We start from the raw sequence: 19,454 nt of genomic DNA, 5'->3' as shown, positions 1-19,454 counted from the left end.
ATCATGCTGCATAGGCCTCTGTCTCTTGGCCTTGGGCCCCAGCCCCCCTCCTCCGACCCCTGCCCCATCCACCCTGATCCACCCCATCCACCCCTGCCCCGAGGTCTAGTTCTGATCCCACTCTGCTCCGTTCAGACACTTTCTGCTTGTCCACCCAGTTAAGTCTAAATACTTTCTCTCAGCAGTTATGGCCACTCATCATCTGGCCTTAGCCTCCCACTCCCCACCCTTTGCAGCCTAATCTGCTACTTTCCCAGCTGCACCCCAGCCAATGTGGACTAGTGACTTGCCTCAACCCCCCTCCACTTGTCTGCCCCTGGGCACTTACCCTCTGCCCAGCAGGCCTCTCCTTCCAGTCTCCAGCTGCTCGTTTTTCCAGACCCACCTCAAATGCCACCTCTTCCAAGCACTGTTCCCTGGCCTGCCATTTCTCTGACCCCACAGCTCAGCTTTGTCGCTGCCTCTCTTGTGACTGCCTCATGGGTTCGCTCTGTCACCATCCTCTGTGCCTTTTCCCACCGGTAACTCTGCGAGGAGTCGCTGTAGCGCCTGCTCGGGGCCATCCTGGGTCCATGGTGTTCCAGGTCTCAGTAGAGAATGGATGTACCAGGCATGACTTCCTTCCTGCTCCTGGGAGGGTGGAGGGCCCTTGTCCTAGGGCTGAGTGCTGAGTTCCAAGGGTCTCTAACCTGCCCCTGCCCCTCTTTTCCCCTCCCGGGCCCCCTCATAACCATCTCTTCTCTTATTTCCATCAGCAGCCAAACTACTGGAGTTTCAAGGTCAGTGTATGATGCCTCTGCTCCCGTGACAACTGCATGTGCTCTCCCTCCCCTGCCCCTGCCTCTCCCTTGCACAGGCTTTGCACCGGGGTGTGCGTCTGCACGGTCACCTTCTGGTATGGGCGGTGGGCCTTGGGACTGCAGGCTGTGGCTGCTGCTTTGGGAGAGTCTGGGTTCACCTGTCACGGGCTTGTGGATGGAGTGGGAGTTTGGGCCACCCCTGCTGGGGATCTGGGCTAGAGATGCTCAGTCCCCAGGCATCCCCAGCCCCTGAGGGGCATTTTGGAGTGACATACATTTTCCCCAGCCTGGAGAGACTGCTGGCTTTGAGTTAGGGACCTAGACCTTGTTGTGGGCCCTCTTCTTTGAATTCATATCTCACCTCCCAGGGAGGCCCTGTGACTGTGATGGGTCCCCCTTCCTTTTCTTACTCTCCACCATGGGGGCTGGTCCGTGCTAGGCAGGAGACTCATGGTCCTACACCCTCAAGCCTGTTGTCTAAGTGGAGGGCTAAGCTCAGGGATAGGTGCCTTCCTGCCTCCTCCTGAGTTCTGGCCTTTCCAGAGCTGAGAGAGCTGTCTGCCCCTCCCAGGGTATCCTGCTGACCCCTGGGAGAGCAGCCTCAGGCACCTGCTTGCCTCCTGGAGTCTCTGGCCTCCCAAGTCCCAGGCATCATGACAGGGGGTGGGAGGCATCCCACCCAGACTCCCCAGGTGTCTTATTTGCATGCATTCTTCCTACCACTGCAAGAAGTCCTTGAATCAGAGAATCATGGAGTCAAAGTCACAGTGTCAAGCATAGCCTCTTTGGAGGAGGCAGTTGAGGGTAGTGGTTAAGCGCATGGACCCAAGAGCCAGGCTGCATAGTGGTGAATTCCAATCAGTCTGCTGCTAACTAGCTTGGTGACCTGGGGCAAGTTACATATCCTCTTAGCCTTGGTTTCTCCTCTGTAGAGTAGAATGACAATGTCTGCATCATAGAATTGTTGTAAAGACAGGAAAAAAAGGCCGGATGTGCTGGCTCACACCTGTAATCCCAGCACTTTTGGAGGCCGAGGCATATGGAACGCTCGAGCCCAGGAGTTCGAGACCAGCCTGGGCAATGTAGTGAGAACTTGTTGGCTAAGGAGGGAGGCTGACGTGGGAGGATCACTTGAGTATGGGAGATTGAGGCTGCAGTGAGCTATGTTTGCGCCTCTGTGCTCCAACCTGGGTGACAGAGCGAGGCCCTATCTCAGAAAAGGAAGGAAAGAAAGAAAGAAAGAAAGAAAGAAGAGAGAGAGGGAGGGAGAGAGAGAGAGAGAGAAAGAAAGAGGGAAGGAAGGAAGGAAGGAAGGAAGGAAGGAAGGAAGGAAGGAAGGAAGGAAGGAAAGGAAAAAAAAAAAAAAAAAAGAGGGGATGCATGTTCCAGGCAGTGCCTGGCTCCTGGTGAGCCTTACATGGTAGCTGACCTCATTAACTACTAAATCATAGACTCTGCCTTGATTCTCAAACCTAGAAATCAGAATTGCCTTAGGAACTTGTCAAAAATCTCGAACCCCAGGCTCCAATCCCCAGAGATTCTGGTTCAGTGAATATGGGGTCCTGGAAAGAGTATTTTTAAAAGCTCCCAGGTGATTCTTCCCTAGTCTGTGGACAACCTCTGAGAATCTCAGATCCATGAGCTGCTCCCTGGAACACTCTGGTGATAGGCGCTCTCTACCTCCCATGGCGGTCCCTCTCCTATCTTAGGAGAGCTCTGCTTGAATCACTGTTTTGTTCTTCTGCCATCTCCCTTATGGTGGGGAAGTCCTTCTGGATGTTTCACTTTCCTCTGCCCTATTGTCTCAGCCCAAGGATGGAGAGAAGTGCCAGCAGGTTTTACCTCCTCTCGAGAGGGTTTTCTGTACAGGCTGTGAGAATGGAAAGGTGCCCATGGGGCTAGGAAGTGGTGGAGCAGGGAACGTGGGCATCTCTTCTCCCAGGGTTTCTGCCTTCTTGGCAAGCAGCAACCCCCAGGATCCCTGCCCTGCCTCCCTTCATTTGGACCCCTGTTCCACCTCCTTACTGGCATCTCACTGGTGTCCCCCCTGGCACCATGGCCACCCCCTACTCTTCATCGTTGCTGGCTGCCTCATGCTGCCTGAATTCTGTAGCCCTCATCCGCACTAGCCTGGCAACCACTGACCTTTTAGTTGCCAGGCAACCCCATGACCACCAGACTAGACCTGGTTCCCCACACTACCACAGAGCTCCCCGCCCTTCAGCTGGGATGAAGGTGAGACAGAGGGGTGTGGGCTGGCACTGGTGGTCAGCCTAGAGCTGGGCCATAGCCTCTCGGTCACAAGCACAAGTAGCCCCTCCCTACTGCCCCTGGCCCATTTCTATGCTGCCTTCCTCCTGCCAAGACCCACGCCCACCCAGTGGTCAAGGCATTGTGCTTGAGAGGGGAAGCTCCCTGATGTCCCCACATCTGATCTATTATGGTTCCCAAACCCTCAAGGCCACCCTGGGGACAGCTGGGCATACTGCCCATCAGAAGAAGATGCTCTCCCTTTAAGAGTGCTAATCCAATTGGAACATTAAATTGAGTTAATATGAAGATGGAGATTAATTAGGGGTAAATCAGGAATTGGGGAGAGAGGGAGCTGAAGAGGAGAATAAATGATTCCTTTTTAGAGATATTTTATTGTTGTCTTTTTTTAAATTACAAAAGGAATCTATTCACACAGTTTTGTAGAGAAATCTATAAAGTGAAAAAAGAAAACTGCCAACCCTGAGATAACCAGTGTTAATGGTTTTGAGTGATTTGTTGTTAAAAATAGACAATTTGTTTTACAAAAAAAAAATTGGGCAACATGATTATTTCTTGACAGTATATGTAATATATATATATGTATATAATGCACATAACATGGAATGATGTAGATCGGATTCATTATTTCACTCCTTGTACCAGTTTCTGTACAACAACCAGATTTCTTGCCCAGGGACTAGGGCAGAATGTCAGGGGCTGTGGCCCTGAGTGACATCCCCAGGTTTCAGCCAAAAGTAGGCTCTTAAAGTACGGTTGAAATCATCCTGACTCCGCCTCCCCCACGAAGAGAGCCATTAAGCTGTCCTGTGACATCCTTCCCTACCCCCAGCCAGATATCAGCCTCAGCTACAGCTTCAGAGAAGTGGCTGCCGTCACTCAGAGGGTCGTGGGGGAGGTTGGCTGGCTGTGTGGCAGCATGTGCCTTGCAAGGAGGGGCTGAGGCCTGGCACATGTGTCATGTGCGCATGTGTGTCACATCAGACTTAACATGTGTGTTATGGGCACTGGGCAGGTCGTCTCAAATCCGGGTCCAGCTGTCTTTGAGGAATTTGGGATAGTTTTCTCAGTCACCCTAAATCAGGGACATTCCCTGTGTCCAGCTCTGTCAGAGTCCGCATCCCCTCAAAGTTTGGATCCTGGGGTCCCAGCTCTCTTTGCTTTCTCCCTGGGCTCTGCTTTCCGCCCCCACCCCCACCCTCTGAACTCCATGAAGAACAAATTCTCCGCTTACAAACCTGCCACTTAATTAATGTCTGGAACTAATGCCCCAATTTGCTCAACGATTCTGCTGCTCACCTCGGTGACAAATTTGTGTTGTTGTTCTTCAGAAGCCTGAAATAGCAGCTGTGCCCATGGCTCCCACTCACGTGGCCTCTTGTCTGGCTTCCCAGGGTGCCTGAGTCCTTTGCCCTTTCCTTACCTGCCAGGTGTCCCAGGGAGGCCAAGGCCAGGAGAGACTTGGGAACTCTCTTGCGGCCACTCCAGGAGTCTGTAATCTGTGTGGGTGTCGCTGGCTGGCAGGACCTTCCCAGGCCTGGATATGGGCAGTGACAAGCAAAGGGCGGGGGTGCTCATTCTTGGTTCCTCTCGCCCTGCCCGGCCCCTGCAGACCCGCAGCTCACGCCACACTCAGGGAGCCCAGCCCGGGCTGGCAGACCAGGCGGCAAAGCTGTCGTACGCCTCGGCCGAGTCGCTGGAGACCATGTCGGAGGCCGAGCTGCCCCTGGGCTTCAGCAGGATGAACCGCTTCCGACAGAGCCTGCCTCTCTCCCGCTCGGCCAGCCAGACCAAGCTGCGCTCCCCAGGTACTGCCCGCCCAGTCCACCCTCCCTCCCGGCACAGGCTCCTCCCAATGCTGTTCACTCCCTGGAGCCCCCTCCTCCCCTACAGCACGCCAGCTCGCCTCAAGCTCTGTTCTCTTTCCCACAGCCCCTTCTCCCCAAGCAACCCCAGCTCTCTCCATCTCTCTCTCACCCAAAGCATCCCCACCCGACCCCTTTCCCTCCAAGCCTCCTCTCTCCCTCCTGCTTCCTTTCCTGTCCCTTTCTTTCATCCCTCCCTTCTCTCCCATCTCCCTTCTCTAACCCTCTCCAACCTCTCTCTCCCCCAGCTCACTTCCCCTCAGTTTCCGCCCCGCCTGCTCCTGCCCCCACTTCCATTTCCTTATCCAAGTTCCTCCAACTGCCTGGAGTCCAGTGGGTGCCTTGAGAGGCTGGAGACCCAGCCTGGCGCCCCCGCCGGCGGCATGAGAGGTGCCTGGGTGCACCTGCACTCGGGGGCGGCGTCTAGCCTCAGACCCTGCCGCTGCGGGGCTGGCGCAGCTCCGGAAAGCTCCCCGCGCTCTCCTGGAGGGCGGCTTGGAGACGGCAACAGTGACAGCGAGGGCGGCGTCTCCTTCGCAGGGGTGCTGTTCCTGCAGTTCGGGGAGGAGACTCGGCGCGTGCACATCACGCACGAGGTCAGCAGCCTGGACACGCTGCACGCACTCATCGCGCACATGTTCCCGCAGAAGCTCACCATGGGCATGCTTAAGTCGCCCAATACCGCCATCCTCATCAAAGACGAGGCTCGCAACGTCTTCTACGAGCTGGAGGACGTCCGGTGGGCGTGGACCCGGGGGGATGCGGGTGGGCTTCCCCACGCTCCTCCTCTGCAGGGTGCTGGACCCCGTCGGCCCTTCCCCAGCTCCTTCCTACCCGACCTCAGCCTTTCCCCTCCCCTCCCAGAGCCCTACCGCCCCGCCCCCTTCCTCGGCCATCTCAGCCCTACCCCCTCTCTAAATCATCCCCCCCGCTGGTTCCCTTTGCTTTGAGCTAACCTGAAAATGGCGCCTGAAGCCAGGAAGAGGCCGGGGTGGAGGCTGCTGGGCGTGTGTGCTTGTGGCAGGCAGGCTGAGCGAAGGATTTAGGAAAGAGTTGGGGCTCCCGGTGCCTCTGGCCACCCCTCTTCTCTCGGCCTGGAGTAGCCACCCCTTCTCATTGTGCACGGCTGGGGAATGGGTGGTGACCCCCGTCCCCCTGCTTCTTTCAGGGACATCCAGGACCGCAGTATTATCAAGATCTACAGAAAGGAGCCCCTCTATGCTGCCTTCCCTGGCTCACATCTCACCAATGGGGACCTCCGGGTATGGCTGGGCATGCCCAGGGCATTGGGGAGGCTGGGCACATGGGGTCCAGGGGAGCAGGGTCTGGGCAGTTGTCATCGGGAACCAGGGCCAGCTTTGGAGAAGACAGCATAGGGGCTGAGGGGTTAGGGAAGAGCCCCTGTCCCACCTGCCACTTTCCCCTCCATTCCTGGCCTGTCCACTCGGGATTTTGCTAACTTGCCTCCAAATATTCTAAGCCCTCTCACAGGAGCCGGAGCCACCCCTTCCCCTTCTACTTCCCACCCCTCATGGTAGCTGAGCTGAGGGTTACCCCTCTGGTGCCTCTTCATCAGCCACCTTTTCCTCCATGCTGGGAACGCTGATGGGAAAGGGGCCCTAGACGCAGCAGGATGGAGGGAAGGCAGAGAGCAGAAGGGGCTTCCTAAGTGTCAGGGAGGAGATGCTGGCTCCTCAAGCAGGGGACAGGGGTGTCCTTGGTGACCAGCCACGTGGGGTTCCGGGCTGTCTTCTGCGCAGAGAGAGATGGTGTACGCATCGCGGGAGTCGTCGCCCACGCGGCGCCTCAACAACCTGTCGCCAGCGCCGCACCTGGCGTCCGGCTCGCCGCCGCCCGGGCTGCCGTCGGGGCTGCCATCCGGGCTGCAGTCCGGTTCGCCGTCGCGCTCGCGCCTCTCGTACGCCGGGGGGCGCCCGCCCTCGTACGCCGGCAGCCCGGTGCACCACGCGGCCGAGAGGCTGGGAGGCGCCCCGGCCGCCCAGGGCGTCAGCCCCAGCCCCAGCGCCATCCTGGAGCGGCGCGACGTGAAGCCAGACGAGGACCTGGCGAGCAAGGCGGGCGGCATGGTGCTGGTGAAAGGCGAGGGCCTCTATGCTGACCCCTACGGGCTGCTGCACGAGGGCCGTCTGAGCCTGGCCGCGGCCGCCGGCGACCCGTTCGCCTACCCGGGCGCCGGCGGCCTCTACAAGCGCGGCTCGGTGCGCTCGCTCAGCACCTACTCGGCCGCCGCGCTGCAGTCCGATCTGGAGGACTCCCTGTACAAGGCGGCGGGCGGCGGCGGCCCTCTGTACGGCGACGGCTACGGCTTCCGCCTGCCGCCTTCGTCACCGCAGAAGCTGGCCGACGTGGCAGCGACCCCCGGAGGCCCCCCGCCGCCGCACAGCCCCTACTCGGGGCCGCCCAGCCGCGGCTCGCCAGTGCGCCAGTCCTTCCGCAAGGACTCGGGCTCCTCGTCCGTCTTCGCCGAGAGTCCTGGAGGGAAGACCCGCAGCGCGGGGAGCGCCTCGACGGCCGGAGCTCCCCCTTCGGAGCTCTTCCCTGGGCCTGGGGAACGCTCGCTGGTTGGGTTCGGGCCGCCAGTGCCAGCCAAGGACACGGAGACCAGGTGAGGGACGGAGACCAGGTGAGGGACGTTAACCAGGCCTCAGGGACTGGGGGTGGGGGGTGCGCTGCGGAGAGGGTGCACGGCAGAGTCCGTGGCAGGTGTGTGTCCTGGACTGAGATCCTGGAGTCCTTTGGAGACCTTGAGTAGTCTTGAAGCGTCGCCAGGGAGCATCTTGGTTGTGGCAGGGAGGGCATTGGAGAGACCAGCTTGCCATTTTCCTCCCATCCGCAAGACTAGAGGGGGTGGTTGAGAGATCCCCAGACGAGGACTCTGGAGACTTGGGTTTGCATCCATTTTCTAAGCCTCGGTTTCCCCAACTGTAAAATTGAGGGTCTGAACCACTTTTAGTGGCTTTCCAGCTTAAGAGTTTGTAGCAGTGAGAGCTGTCCAGCACCGGGACAGCTGAAGTCCACTGGGGAGGAGGGTGCTGTTGAGAAATGGTGATGAGGAAAGGAGCACATTCGGGTACCTAGCCTCCAGGCTGAGGAGCCCCTGCCCATCGCTCAGTCCCCTCCTAAAGGTGCAGAGCTGGAGGAGGTAACCAGGGCAATAGGTAATCTGCACCCTCAGGCAGCGCTGCTGAGCGGTGAAGAGAAGCCATTGGCCTTCACACAGCTCTTACGTGGCCTGTGTGGCAGGCACTGCACAGGGTACTGTCAATGCCAAGCTGAGCAAACCCAGTTCCTGTCCTGGTCTAGTGGGGAGACACTCAGCATACCTCCACTTCCCTTGGGTGGTATGGAAGGAGGGGTTCCTCGGGGCTCCTGGGGTCTGTGGAATGGTTTGGGGAGGGGGTCAGGAGAAAGGCAGAGCAGGCAGGGGAAAGCATTGCCAGGCATGGAGAGATCAGCGTGCAGCCTTTAGGAAGGGAGTGAAAGGTGAGATGGGAGGCTGTGGGCTTGATCCTTAGGCATTGGGGCCCTTTGCATTGTCTGTGTTTTGGCAGCCAGGGATGGGACGGTGTTTCTTCTGGTTACCAATCTTAGGAATGGGGGGCTGGGCAGGAGAGACCCTATGCTCAGAGGCGAGGTTGCCCAGACCCCCTTCCTCCCCAGGGAGCGCATGGAGGCCATGGAGAAGCAGATTGCCAGCCTCACAGGCCTGGTGCAGAGCGCCTTACTGCGAGGCTCTGAGCCTGAGACCCCCAGGTGAGGCCCCTCTCCCAACACCACTGCCAGGGCCTAGGGGTGGAGCAGGAGGAAGGGGAAATGGGCATCGGCTCTGCCAGTGTCTCACTGGGTGACCCTGGGTGAATCCCTTCCCTTCTCTGGGACTCCATCCTGAGATCAGAGAGCTGGAGGAGATGACATTCAAGGTTCCACCCAGCTCTGAAGGTCTGGGGCTGGCCTGGACCCCCTGATGGCTTTTTTCCCTGTGCCACAGCGAGAAGATTGAAGGCTCCAATGGAGCAGCCACCCCCTCAGCACGTGAGTGACCCTCCCCCTCCCCCATCCTTGTTCTCTCCGAGCCTGTTTTCTAATCTATAAAGTGGGGATTAAGCAATAGCTACATCACTGGCCTTAGCCCAAGAGGTCTTTTTCCTGGCACTTTGGTCCCCACCCTTAGGGCTGACCACTTGGGGCAGGTAGTCAGAGCCACGGGCTTCTCTGGCTACTGTGTGCGGTTGGAGAGTAGGGAGGACCTTGTCCCAGCCCAGCCCTTCCGAGGCTCACAGTTTGTTCACTTTCTCCCATCCTCGTGGTCCTCTGCAGCCTGTGGGTCAGGCGGCCGGAGCAGCGGGGCCACCCCGGTGTCCGGCCCGCCCCCGCCCTCGGCCAGCAGCACCCCTGCAGGGCAGCCTACCGCCGTTAGCCGGCTGCAGATGCAGCTTCACCTGCGAGGCCTGCAGAACAGCGCCAGTGACTTGCGCGGCCAGCTCCAGCAGTTGCGCAAGCTCCAGGTACCGCCCCGTCCTGGGCCCCGCCCCACCGACGCCCACCTGCTGGTCGAAGTCCCTTGTCGCAAGTCCCGCCCCATCCCCTACTACCTCATCCTTTTCCCAGAGCTCCCACGCCCGAGTCCTTCGCCGCTCACTGGTCTCTCTCCGAACCCTTTCTCCCCTTCCCCTTTCTTGAGCTTCCGCCTCCTCGCTGAACCTCCACTTCCTCACCAAGGCCTTACCCCTCGCCCGTGACCCCCTCATTGAGCCCTCCTTCTCCTTCCTTGAGTCCCCATCGCCCTCCTGGAGCCCCAGTCACCCACTGAGCCCCTCCTTCGTCAGTATCCCTCGGGGCAGTTCAAGTTCCTTTCTGCCCTGCATCCCTTTCCCTGAGTAAGCGAGAGCCCTTCCCCCAAGTCCGCTCAGCTCCTCCCTCCTGAGCCCCTACAGTCTCCCCGGCCCTGCCTGGCAGATGGTCCCACCTGTCAGGAGCTTGGCATCGCCGTGTCCGCTCCTCAAGCGGGCCCAGGGCCCGTCAGGTGAGGATAATTAGCAGAGACAGGCTGGGGAGGGGCCAGAGAATTGCCATCTGGGCAACGGGTAAGATCTCGCCCACCCCCGCCATTCAGGCTTGGAACAGGGTTGGATGGATCGTTAACTTAGTCTTCCTGTCCCAGCCATGGAAACTCTATCAAATGCCAGCGCTTGAGTCCTTCATTCCAGTCCCGTCCCCATTCTGGGATGATGGAAGCCATAGCCATGCGGCCGCACTGTCGGCAGGGACCTACCTATATAGGGCTACATACACCCTGTCCCGCAAATATTCCCAGCCCCTTCTCCTGCCTCATATTCCCCAGAACTTAACCTTGCCCTCCTCCCCCTGCAATACCACCCCTGCTCGCGGCCACAGCCATGCAGCTGCCCCTTTGCATGGCCCATTTTAAAGCTCCCCTCTCCACGATCCCCATCCGTTCTCCTCCTGCCTCTGTTCTTCCCCAGAACTTAGCCCTCTGCCCCTGCCCTTCGCTATCCCACCCCTTCGCTGCTGCCTGAGGCGGAGCCAAGCAGCCGCTTCTTCTGCAGAGCCCCGCCCTGGATTGGGCAGTCCTCTATCCGCCTTCTCCCGGCCCTTCCCCTGCCGCGCGCCTCCGCTCCCCCCACCCGAGTCCATCCGTCCGTGCGTCCCGCAGCTACAGAACCAGGAGTCGGTGCGCGCGCTGCTGAAGCGCACGGAGGCAGAGCTGAGCATGCGCGTGTCGGAGGCGGCGCGGCGGCAGGAGGACCCTCTGCAGCGGCAGCGCACCCTGGTGGAAGAGGAGCGGCTGCGTTATCTCAACGACGAGGAGCTTATTACCCAGCAGCTCAAGTGAGGCTGGGCCCGCGGCGGAGGGAGGGGTGGGGGTGCGGCCGGAGTGACCCGCAACCTGGTTTTCCTGGGAGGCGCAGCTCCCTTCCCTCTGATCACAGGGGGCGTTGGTCTGTTCTGAAGCCTGATTTCATTCTCCTCTGGCCTGATTTCTCTGTGACCCACAAACCTATGACCGGCTGGCATTATTCCTGATTTCTTTTTTCTGGCTTGATGCCTGCTTTTGCTATGGTCTTGCTTCATAATGATCCATACTCAGGCTTCCTGTGGCCTGCAGCTTCACTGTCATGCGGCCAGCTGCCTGATTTCCCTCTGCCCTCTGCCTACTTTCATTTTGGCCTGTGACCCGTGCAAAGTGACCCTCGGGTAGTGAGTTCAGGTGCCGCCACTGCTCCAGCCTGGCGCTGACCAGCCATCATTGAAGATCCGATTCCCTGATCTCTGAGTCCAGATATAGCCAAGGAAAACCCACCTTCCTTCCTAGTGCAGCTGGAACAGGGCTGTAGTGTTTTCAGAAGGAAGGAGGAATCGCGAACACTCTGCCTCCGCATGCTTAGGCATGGAGGGGTTAACAGAAGACAGTCTTCTGATCCAAATTTAGCAAATGGCTGTCTGGCCAACCATTCCATTGTCTGGCACCTTTGAAGGGAGACGCTGCCTTTCAGTGTCCATTCAAGGAGTGAGCACCCCCACCCTGCTTTCCCTCGCCAGTAATAAGGATCTGAGACAGAAGCCCTGCTCCTTCCTGTGGGCCCCCTCTTGGTGACACAGGGCACTAGAGGACCTGGAGTCCAGTGCCAGCACTGAGGGGCTGAGTGATCAGGGCAGTTCCTGCCCCTCTCTGTGCCCCATGTCCTCATCTGTACCCAGCATTAAGTTTTTCACCTCTCTTTTCAACAAGGGGTTGAGTTGTACTGGCCAGTGACTCTGGGAGCCAGGAGAGGCTGCTCCTTGGAGCCCAGCTTCCTCTCTAAGTCATAAATGAGCCTCTTGCAACGGGCTCCTTGAGATGGGTCGCTGCTCCTCAGCCTGGGGCCCACATAGCCTAGTGGTACATGTGCATTTTAGCAAGGCCCAAGGCAACAATTCCCATGACACCATGTGGCTGAAATAGGGTAAGGGGCCACCCCATCACTCTAGGTGTGATAACTTAGTGAGGACTCCAGCCAGATCTCCAAGCAGACTGGTAGGTGCCATCTCTCCTCACCCAGGGAATTCCATTTCTCCAGATTTTCTATCCTTTCCTTGTCCCTTTTCATTCAGCCCAGAGGAGGGGGGTTGGAATTTTCAAAAGGAACTTTACCGGGACATTAAAGGAAAATTAAAGGAGATCTAAAAGCACAGAGCCAAAAGATACGAAAGGAGAGATTTATGCTACCATCATTATAAGTGTTTGGTCCTTGGCTCCCTGAGGGCCTTGGTTCTTCAGGAACACAGACTCCCCACCCCCTGCCCCATTATCAAACCCATTACTCAGAGAGCTTGGGACCTGCAGTACTGTTTCTGGCAGGATTCTCCATCCTCCTGAAAGGGGACTCCTGCCTCTTCTGGGTTGGGCAGATACTGGGCTCCAACCTGGCCATGAAGGCCCTCCCTGCCCAGCTCCCATAGCCTTCCCAGGCTTTAACCCTGCAGCCCCCCCTGCCCCACACTCTGGCCGTAGTTCCTGCACACTTACTCTTGCTCCAATTTGCTATACCACTTCCTCTTTCCTGGCAACTTGCTGGAAGTTAAAACTGGTTCTGTTTCATTCAGCTTGACTCACTCACCTGTCCATCTAGCCCAGCACTTAAGGTCTGTCTGGTCACTGCCTTTAGGTGCAGCCTCTGCTGACTGAGACCTTTTAGGTCCTGGAATCCACCTTTGCCTAACCCAGGGCCAGCTTTCTAGGTATGCCACCTGTGCAGTCACGCAGAGCCCCATGCTCAGAGGGGCCCCATGATTGGTGTAATGCTCTGCTGTTGCCATCTTGAAATTCTTAATAATTTTTAAATTAGAGGTAACACTATCATTTGGCATTGGGCCCCATAAATTATTTAGCTGGTTCCATTTTGACTCTCCCCTCTTGACCCCTCCAGGACTAAACCTGGGTTTGGAAAGCCTAGCCACTTTTTAATCCAGTGTCTAGACTGGCTGGCCTGGGACTCATTTGCAGAGCTTGCCCAGGTTAGAGGCCCCCCAACTTTGGCAGATTGGATGATCAGAAAATCAAGTTACTGATTGAGCTTAGGGAGGCCTAGTCCCTCCTGCCTGAGAATTGCAGTGTTGTCATCTCCTGAAGGCTTATTCGAGTCCTTTACATGAGAGTTTCCTCCCCCTCTGAGTGATGTTTGGGAGTGACCATTTTATAAAACTGGTACAGCCTGGACCAGTCAGGTGTCACACACATGAGCAGGGGAGTTGTTCTTTCCCATGTGGTAGAGCGAGGGCTGGGCTAGGACAGTATATGGATTGGGGGCAGCGTGGCTGATGTTGGTCTAGTGTGGAAATGAGATGCAGCAGAACCAATGGCTGATGTCAGATGTGAGTAGATCCTGCTTTGCCACAAAATAGCTGTATGACCTTGAACTAACTAGTTAATCTCTTTGAATATCTGAATATCTTTTTTTCCTTTTTTTTAAATGCCAGAGTCTTAGTTAGGATAGCTAATTAATTAGGGTAGCTTCCTATAACAAATAAGCTCCCAAATTGTTTAATAATTCAAAAGTAATAAACATATCTTTCTCATGGAACAGTACTGGGTGGGTTAGGCGGGTGGCTCTTCTCCACACAGTCATTCAGGGACCCAGGCTGATGGAAGTTCTGCCGTCTTCAACATGTGTTTTCCAAGATCACCCAGAGAGTTTCCAACCAATGAAAAAGGAGAAAGGAGCCTGGAGGACCTTACATGGGAGGTTTTGTGAGCCAGGTTTGGAAGCAGCATGTACCCCTTCCACTCATCTTCCATTGGGTAGACTTCAGTTAAATGGCCACTTATCACTGCAAGGGAGGCTGGGATGTGTAGTCTAGGCTCTGAGCCACTGTTTCTCTGTGTATAAGCTGGAGATAATAACTGTTCCCACCTCCAGGATTTGTTTTGAGGATTAATTAAAGTAATGAAAGCCAAGGCCTGAGTGTGGCACCTGGTATACAGTAAGTGCATAATACAGGATAGCTCTTTAACTGGTAGTGCTGCTGAGTCACAAGCTTTTGCCCTTGACTTCAACCCAGTCTGTCTTTTCACCTGCTAGTTGGATGAAGATGTGTAAGGCGTGCTGATAAGATTTGCTGATGACACAGAGCTTTAAGGGGGAGCAAATCTGTTGGATGGTAGAACTGAAATTCAAAAGTTGTTTGCACCTGGATTGAGCTGAAATCCAACAATGGGATTTGACAGGAATATGTATAAAGTCCCGCATGTGGGTCAGGGATGTCAGCGACTCAAGTACAGAACTGAGATGACCTACCTGGGCAGCAGTTCCTTCTCTCCCTTGTTTATTCATTCCACAATTATTTCCCAGACATCTACTCTGCACCAGGCACCATGCCAGGTGCTAGAAACCGGAGATGAATCTGGAAGACATGGTCTTTGCCTGCCTGGGGTTAGTAGTCCAGAAGGCTGCACAAGCCAGCCAACAGGAGCTTCAGCGGTTTGGAGGGCAGGAAGCAGACCCAACAGCCGCAAGGGGAGGGGCTGGAGGACAGCTTCCCATTGAGACCTGAGGATCAGTGGGAGTTAGCACGTGTGTGTGTGCCTGTATATGTATGCGTGAATGGAATATTCTAGGCAGAGAAAACAGCATTATAAAGAGCCAGAGAGGACAGCACATGTAGCACCTCAGAGCAGGTCTGAAGGGCTCTAAGCAGAAGCCAGATGGGACTAGGGTTACAGCAGCACAGAAAACAAGAGCAGCTCCCAGGCACTGAGCCCTTTGCCACGTGCTTTCCCGTCTGCATTAGCTCATCCAATCCACCTGATGGCCCCCATGAAGAGGGAACTCTTTTTTTTTCTTTCTTTTTTTTTTTTTTTTTTTTTTGAGACAGAGTCCCACTCTGTTGCCCAGGCTGGAGTGCAGTGGCACGATCTCGGCTCACTGCAACCTCCGCCTCCTGGGTTCAAGTGATTCTCCTGCCTTAGCCTCCCAAGTAGCTGGGATTACAGCCGCACGCCACCATGGCTGGCAAATTTCTGTATGTTTAGTAAAGACAGGGTTTCACCATATTGGCCAGTTGGTCTCGAACCCCTGACCTCAGGTGATCAGCCTGCCTCGGCCTCCCAAAGTGCTGGGGTTATAGGCTTGAACCACCACGCCTAGCGGGGAACTCTTACCATCCCTATTTTTTGGACGAGGAGGTTGAAGTCCAGAGATATTAGGTAACTTGCCCAAGATCTCTCCTCTGGCAAGGGCAGAGCTAGGATTGGAGCTTGGATCAGTCTGACTCTAGAACCAAGTTTTCAACTACAACCTTCCTGCCCTTCTTGGCTGCACTGAAAAGTTTGGATGTTAGCCTCAGGATGATGGGATCCATTTAGGGTTCAATGGCACGAGTGATGACCTGATCTGATTTACATTTTAGAAGAATGTAGGGTCTTAAATGACACAAGTTCAGCATATAGTAGCTGAAAATCTAAAGCAGCTTTGGCCCTCAGGAAAGAGGCTGTGTGGCTGGATCATTTGAGAGAAGGGCAATGGACATGGCAGTTTCCCCCAAGACAAGAGACCTCCCTGGGGGCACGTGCTCTGCCTCTGGTTCTTTGAAAGGCAACCAAGTTCTCTCTGCTTCCTTGGCAGAATAGAATCAGGGGATGCAAGTTACAATGAGAGATACTCAGGCAGATATTGCTGAGGGTCAGAGCTTCCAAGGGGGCAGATGGTGCAGGGCACCTCTTAGGGAGCGCTTCTGAAGTCTCCTCATCTCTGAGATTTGGCATTGCAGATTTTACTTGAGTATATGGCCTGATGGCTGGCTTTTATGTTTGTTTGCTTTTGAGACAAGGTCTCCCTCTGTCACTCAGGCTAGAGTGCAGTGGCACAATCACGGCTCCCTGCAGCCTCAACCTCCTGGGCTCAAGCGATCCCCCTGCCTTAGCCTCCCGAGTAGCTGGGACTACAGGCACCTGTCACTACACCCAGCTAATTATTATTTTTTTTTGTAGCGATGAGGTCTCCCTATGTTGCCCAGGCTGGTCTTGAACTCCTGGGCTCAAGTGATCTGCCTGCCTCAGCCTCCCAAAGTACTGGGATTACGGGTGTGAGCCACCACGCCCAGCCTCCTGCTTTTACTTTTGATCCAACTGGTGGCCTGATTTCTTTCCAGCTGCCCAATTTCTGGGGGCTGGGCTGGCATCTCAGGCCAAAAGGGCTGAAAGGGTCTCTCTGTGGCTGCAGTGACCTGGAGAAATCGGTGGAGAAGATCCAGAGGGACGTGTCCCACAACCACCGGCTGGTGCCCGGCCCTGAGCTGGAGGAGAAGGCACTGGTGCTGAAGCAGCTCGGGGAGACGCTGACAGAGCTCAAGGGTGGGTCTGGGGCCTGCAAATGCAGCACGTTGCTCAGGGCGGGGAAGTCTGCCATACTCCAGCCACCATCCTTTCCTCCCAGTCTGTGGTGCTCCCTCTGGCCCCAGCTCACGCCTTCCTGTCTCCTCAGCTCACTTCCCGGGCCTGCAGAGCAAGATGCGGGTGGTGCTTCGCGTGGAGGTGGAGGCGGTGAAGTTCCTGAAGGAGGAGCCCCAGCGCCTGGATGGGCTCCTCAAGCGCTGCCGCGGGGTCACGGACACGCTGGCCCAGATCCGAAGGTCATTCTGTCCCTGACCTCTGATTTCTCATGGGGTCACACACCAGGCCCAGACCCATAGGTCAGACTGAACCCTTACCCCAACTCCCCCAAAGGTCACTGGCGTGCCGACTGGACTGGCACCTCAGCTCTGCCCTGTGACCCCTGCATGCTGTAGACCTGGCTTCCTCATACCAGGGGCAGTCACTCCTCCCCAGGCCCTCCCACCTCTCCTGCAGCATCCCAGAGCCTGCCTCCCACCCCACCTCCCTCAGGCAGCCTTCCTGCAGAAGGGTCACCACCTGCTGGCCTCACAGCTGCTCCCAACTCTCCCAACCCCAGGCAAGTGGATGAGGGTGTGTGGCCACCCTCCAACAATCTCCTGAGTCAATCCCCCAAGAAAGTGACGGCAGAGACTGACTTCAACAAGAGCGTGGACTTCGAAATGCCACCCCCCAGCCCCCCGCTGAACCTGCATGAGCTGAGCGGGCCAGCTGAAGGAGCCTCTCTTACCCCCAAAGGGGGCAACCCCACCAAAGGCCTGGACACTCCTGGCAAGAGAAGCGTGGACAAAGCTGTGTCTGTCGAGGTGCTGGGGCCAGGGATTGTGGGTGGGGCCATGAGCCAGGTTCACACATTCTTACGACCATCCTTCCTAGAGTGGGGAGTGCCAATCCTGTGGGTCTTTTTCCTTGGGGGAGGAGGGTCAGTGCCCTAATGGAAGTCTAAGAAGCATAATGAGGGTGACATTAGCCCTCCTAGACAGAAAGCATATTATAAAGCTACAATAATCAAAGCAGTATGATGTTTGCCCAAGAATAGACTATGTAGTCAGTGAAACAATAGAATGCCCAGAAATAGATCTAAGTTTATCACGAATATAGTATATAATGAGGGTGGCATTCCTACCCATGGGGATGCCATGTGATACCCACGAGAAGTCAAAGGGTCTTCCTGGAGGTGGGATCAAATATGAGGCTTCGTTTTCTATTCCTTGCCTGTGTGGCTTGGGGAAGGAGGCTGAGGCCCCAGAGGTCCTGGAGTGGGAGAGCTACCTCGGTCCTGACTCCTGGCTCCCTCTTAAGGCTGCAGAGCGAGACTGGGAGGAGAAGCGGGCAGCCCTGACCCAGTACAGTGCCAAGGACATCAACCGGCTGCTGGAAGAGACACAGGCAGAGCTGCTCAAGGCCATCCCTGACCTGGACTGTGCCAGCAAGGCCCATCCAGGCCCGGCCCCCACTCCAGATCACAAGCCCCCCAAGGCCCCCCACGGCCAGAAGGCAGCCCCCCGAACGGAGCCCAGTGGGAGGAGGGGCTCAGGTATGGGGAGTAGTAGGGCTGGTGAGGAGCCCAGCATGGGGGCGTGGCCTCCTCAGGAACTCAGGCTGATGGGGGAGGCACTGGGATCTCAAGATGGTTGTGGTTGGGCTGCCAGACAAGGGAGGCCCTGGGACATCAGCCGCCACTAAAGGGAGACTGGGACCCAGAAGGACAGGGCGAGCTGGACTCCATCCCAGCTTTTCCCACTGTCTTGGGAAGGGAGCCACTGAGAGGACCAGGCAGGGAGCAAGTCCAGGCAGAGTCATCCGCCTCCACGTCTTGGCTGGGAGCATGCCACAAACCAGGCTGTCTTGAGGGCGGGTTGAGCGCTGATACTGCTGATACTGACACAGTTCCCATGGTCCCCAGCCTGAGTCATGGTCCCGGGAGTGGCAGAAATCCAGACCAGAAGTGGCAGTCATCATTCCTTCATTTTATTCATTCCTGCAATGCATATTTGTTAAGCACCTACTGTGTGCTAGGTGCTGGAGATATGGAAATAAGACAGGGCTTGCTTTCAAAGAGCTCAAAATTTAGTGGGGGGAATAACACTGACATTTGTGTTTATCAAGCACTTACTCTGTGATAAGAACTGTTCCATTGCTTTTAATGTAGTCATCCTTATAATTTTATTTTTATTTTTTATTTTTTATTTATTTTTATTTTTTGAGACGGAGTCTGTCTCTGTCGCCCAGGCTGGAGTGCAGTGGCACAATCTTGGCTCACTGCAAGCTCCCCCTCCCGGGTTCACGCCATTCTCCTGCCTCAGCCTCCCGAGTAGCTGGGACTACAGGCGCCTGCACCACGCCCGGCTAATTTTTTTGTGTTTTTAGTAGAGATGGGGTCTCACCATGTTAGCCAGGATGCTCTCAATCTCATGACCTCGTGATCCACCCACCTTGACCTCCCACAGTGCTGGGATTATAGACGTGAGCCACCACGCCCGGCCTCATCCTTGTAATTTTATAACAAGCTCGGGAGGCAGATACGGTAGTTATTCCCATTTTACAGAGGATGACATAGGCTCAAAATGATTAAGAAATCTGTGCCAGGCCAGGCACGGTGGCTCACGCTTGTAATCCCAGCACTTTGGGAGGCCGAGGCGGGCGGATCACGAGGTCAGGAGATCGAGACCACGGTGAAACCCCGTCTCTACTAAAAATACAAAAAAATTAGCCGGGCGTGGTGGTGGGCGCCTGTAGTCCCAGCTACTCAGAGAGGCTGAGGCAGGAGAATGGCATGAACCCGGGAGGCGGAGCTTGCAGTGAGCCGAGATTGCGCCACTGCACTCCAGCCTGGGCGACAGAGTGAGACTCCGTCTCAAAAAAAAAAAAAAAAAAAAAAAAGAAATCTGTGCCAGGCCATGCCTAGTATGTAAACCAGAAATAGAATGCAGGTGCTAAATGTAATAGCAGAGGTGAATGCCGGTACTGTGCAGTCCTAGGGGAGGCCCTAGGAGGGCAGGAAGGCTTCCCTAAAGAGGTGACTTTTCACTGAAGTCTTGCAAATGAGTGGGCACTTCCCTAGCCAGTGAGAGAGGGTACTCCAGGGTGAGGGAACGGCGTGTGCAA

General features: G+C 56.1%; 1 protein-coding gene across 10 annotated transcripts in view; it reads left to right on the top strand.

The window, feature by feature from the left end:
• Window positions 1–19,454, top strand: part of SRCIN1 (SRC kinase signaling inhibitor 1) — an 80,670-nt gene that overhangs the window by 37,218 nt on the left and 23,998 nt on the right. For 8 of the 10 annotated variants that reach the window (XR_009215095.1, XR_009215096.1, XR_009215098.1 and 5 more), the window contains 13 exons: window positions 756–779; window positions 4,684–4,879; window positions 5,477–5,675; window positions 6,105–6,198; window positions 6,697–7,562; window positions 8,618–8,710; window positions 8,946–8,989; window positions 9,275–9,462; window positions 10,632–10,807; window positions 16,177–16,307; window positions 16,438–16,585; window positions 16,906–17,152; window positions 17,649–17,883. Coding sequence is in view for 6 of the 10 variants with exons in the window: in XM_032163404.2 (XP_032019295.1) it covers window positions 756–779; window positions 4,684–4,879; window positions 5,477–5,675; window positions 6,105–6,198; window positions 6,697–7,562; window positions 8,618–8,710; window positions 8,946–8,989; window positions 9,275–9,462; window positions 10,632–10,807; window positions 16,177–16,307; window positions 16,438–16,585; window positions 16,906–17,152; window positions 17,649–17,883 (2,641 nt within the window). In the remaining 4 variants the exon portion in view is untranslated. The remainder of the gene's footprint in view (window positions 1–755; window positions 780–4,683; window positions 4,880–5,476; window positions 5,676–6,104; window positions 6,199–6,696; window positions 7,563–8,617; window positions 8,711–8,945; window positions 8,990–9,274; window positions 9,463–10,631; window positions 10,808–16,176; window positions 16,308–16,437; window positions 16,586–16,905; window positions 17,153–17,648; window positions 17,884–19,454) is intronic. The other 2 variants (XR_009215097.1, XM_032163413.2) reach the window with 2 other exon arrangements.

The sequence above is a fragment of the Hylobates moloch genome, unplaced genomic scaffold (assembly GCF_009828535.3).
Source record: "Hylobates moloch isolate HMO894 unplaced genomic scaffold, HMol_V3 SCAFFOLD_10, whole genome shotgun sequence".
Classification (NCBI taxonomy): domain Eukaryota; kingdom Metazoa; phylum Chordata; class Mammalia; order Primates; family Hylobatidae; genus Hylobates; species Hylobates moloch.
This window is presented reverse-complemented; position numbering and strand designations above follow the sequence as displayed.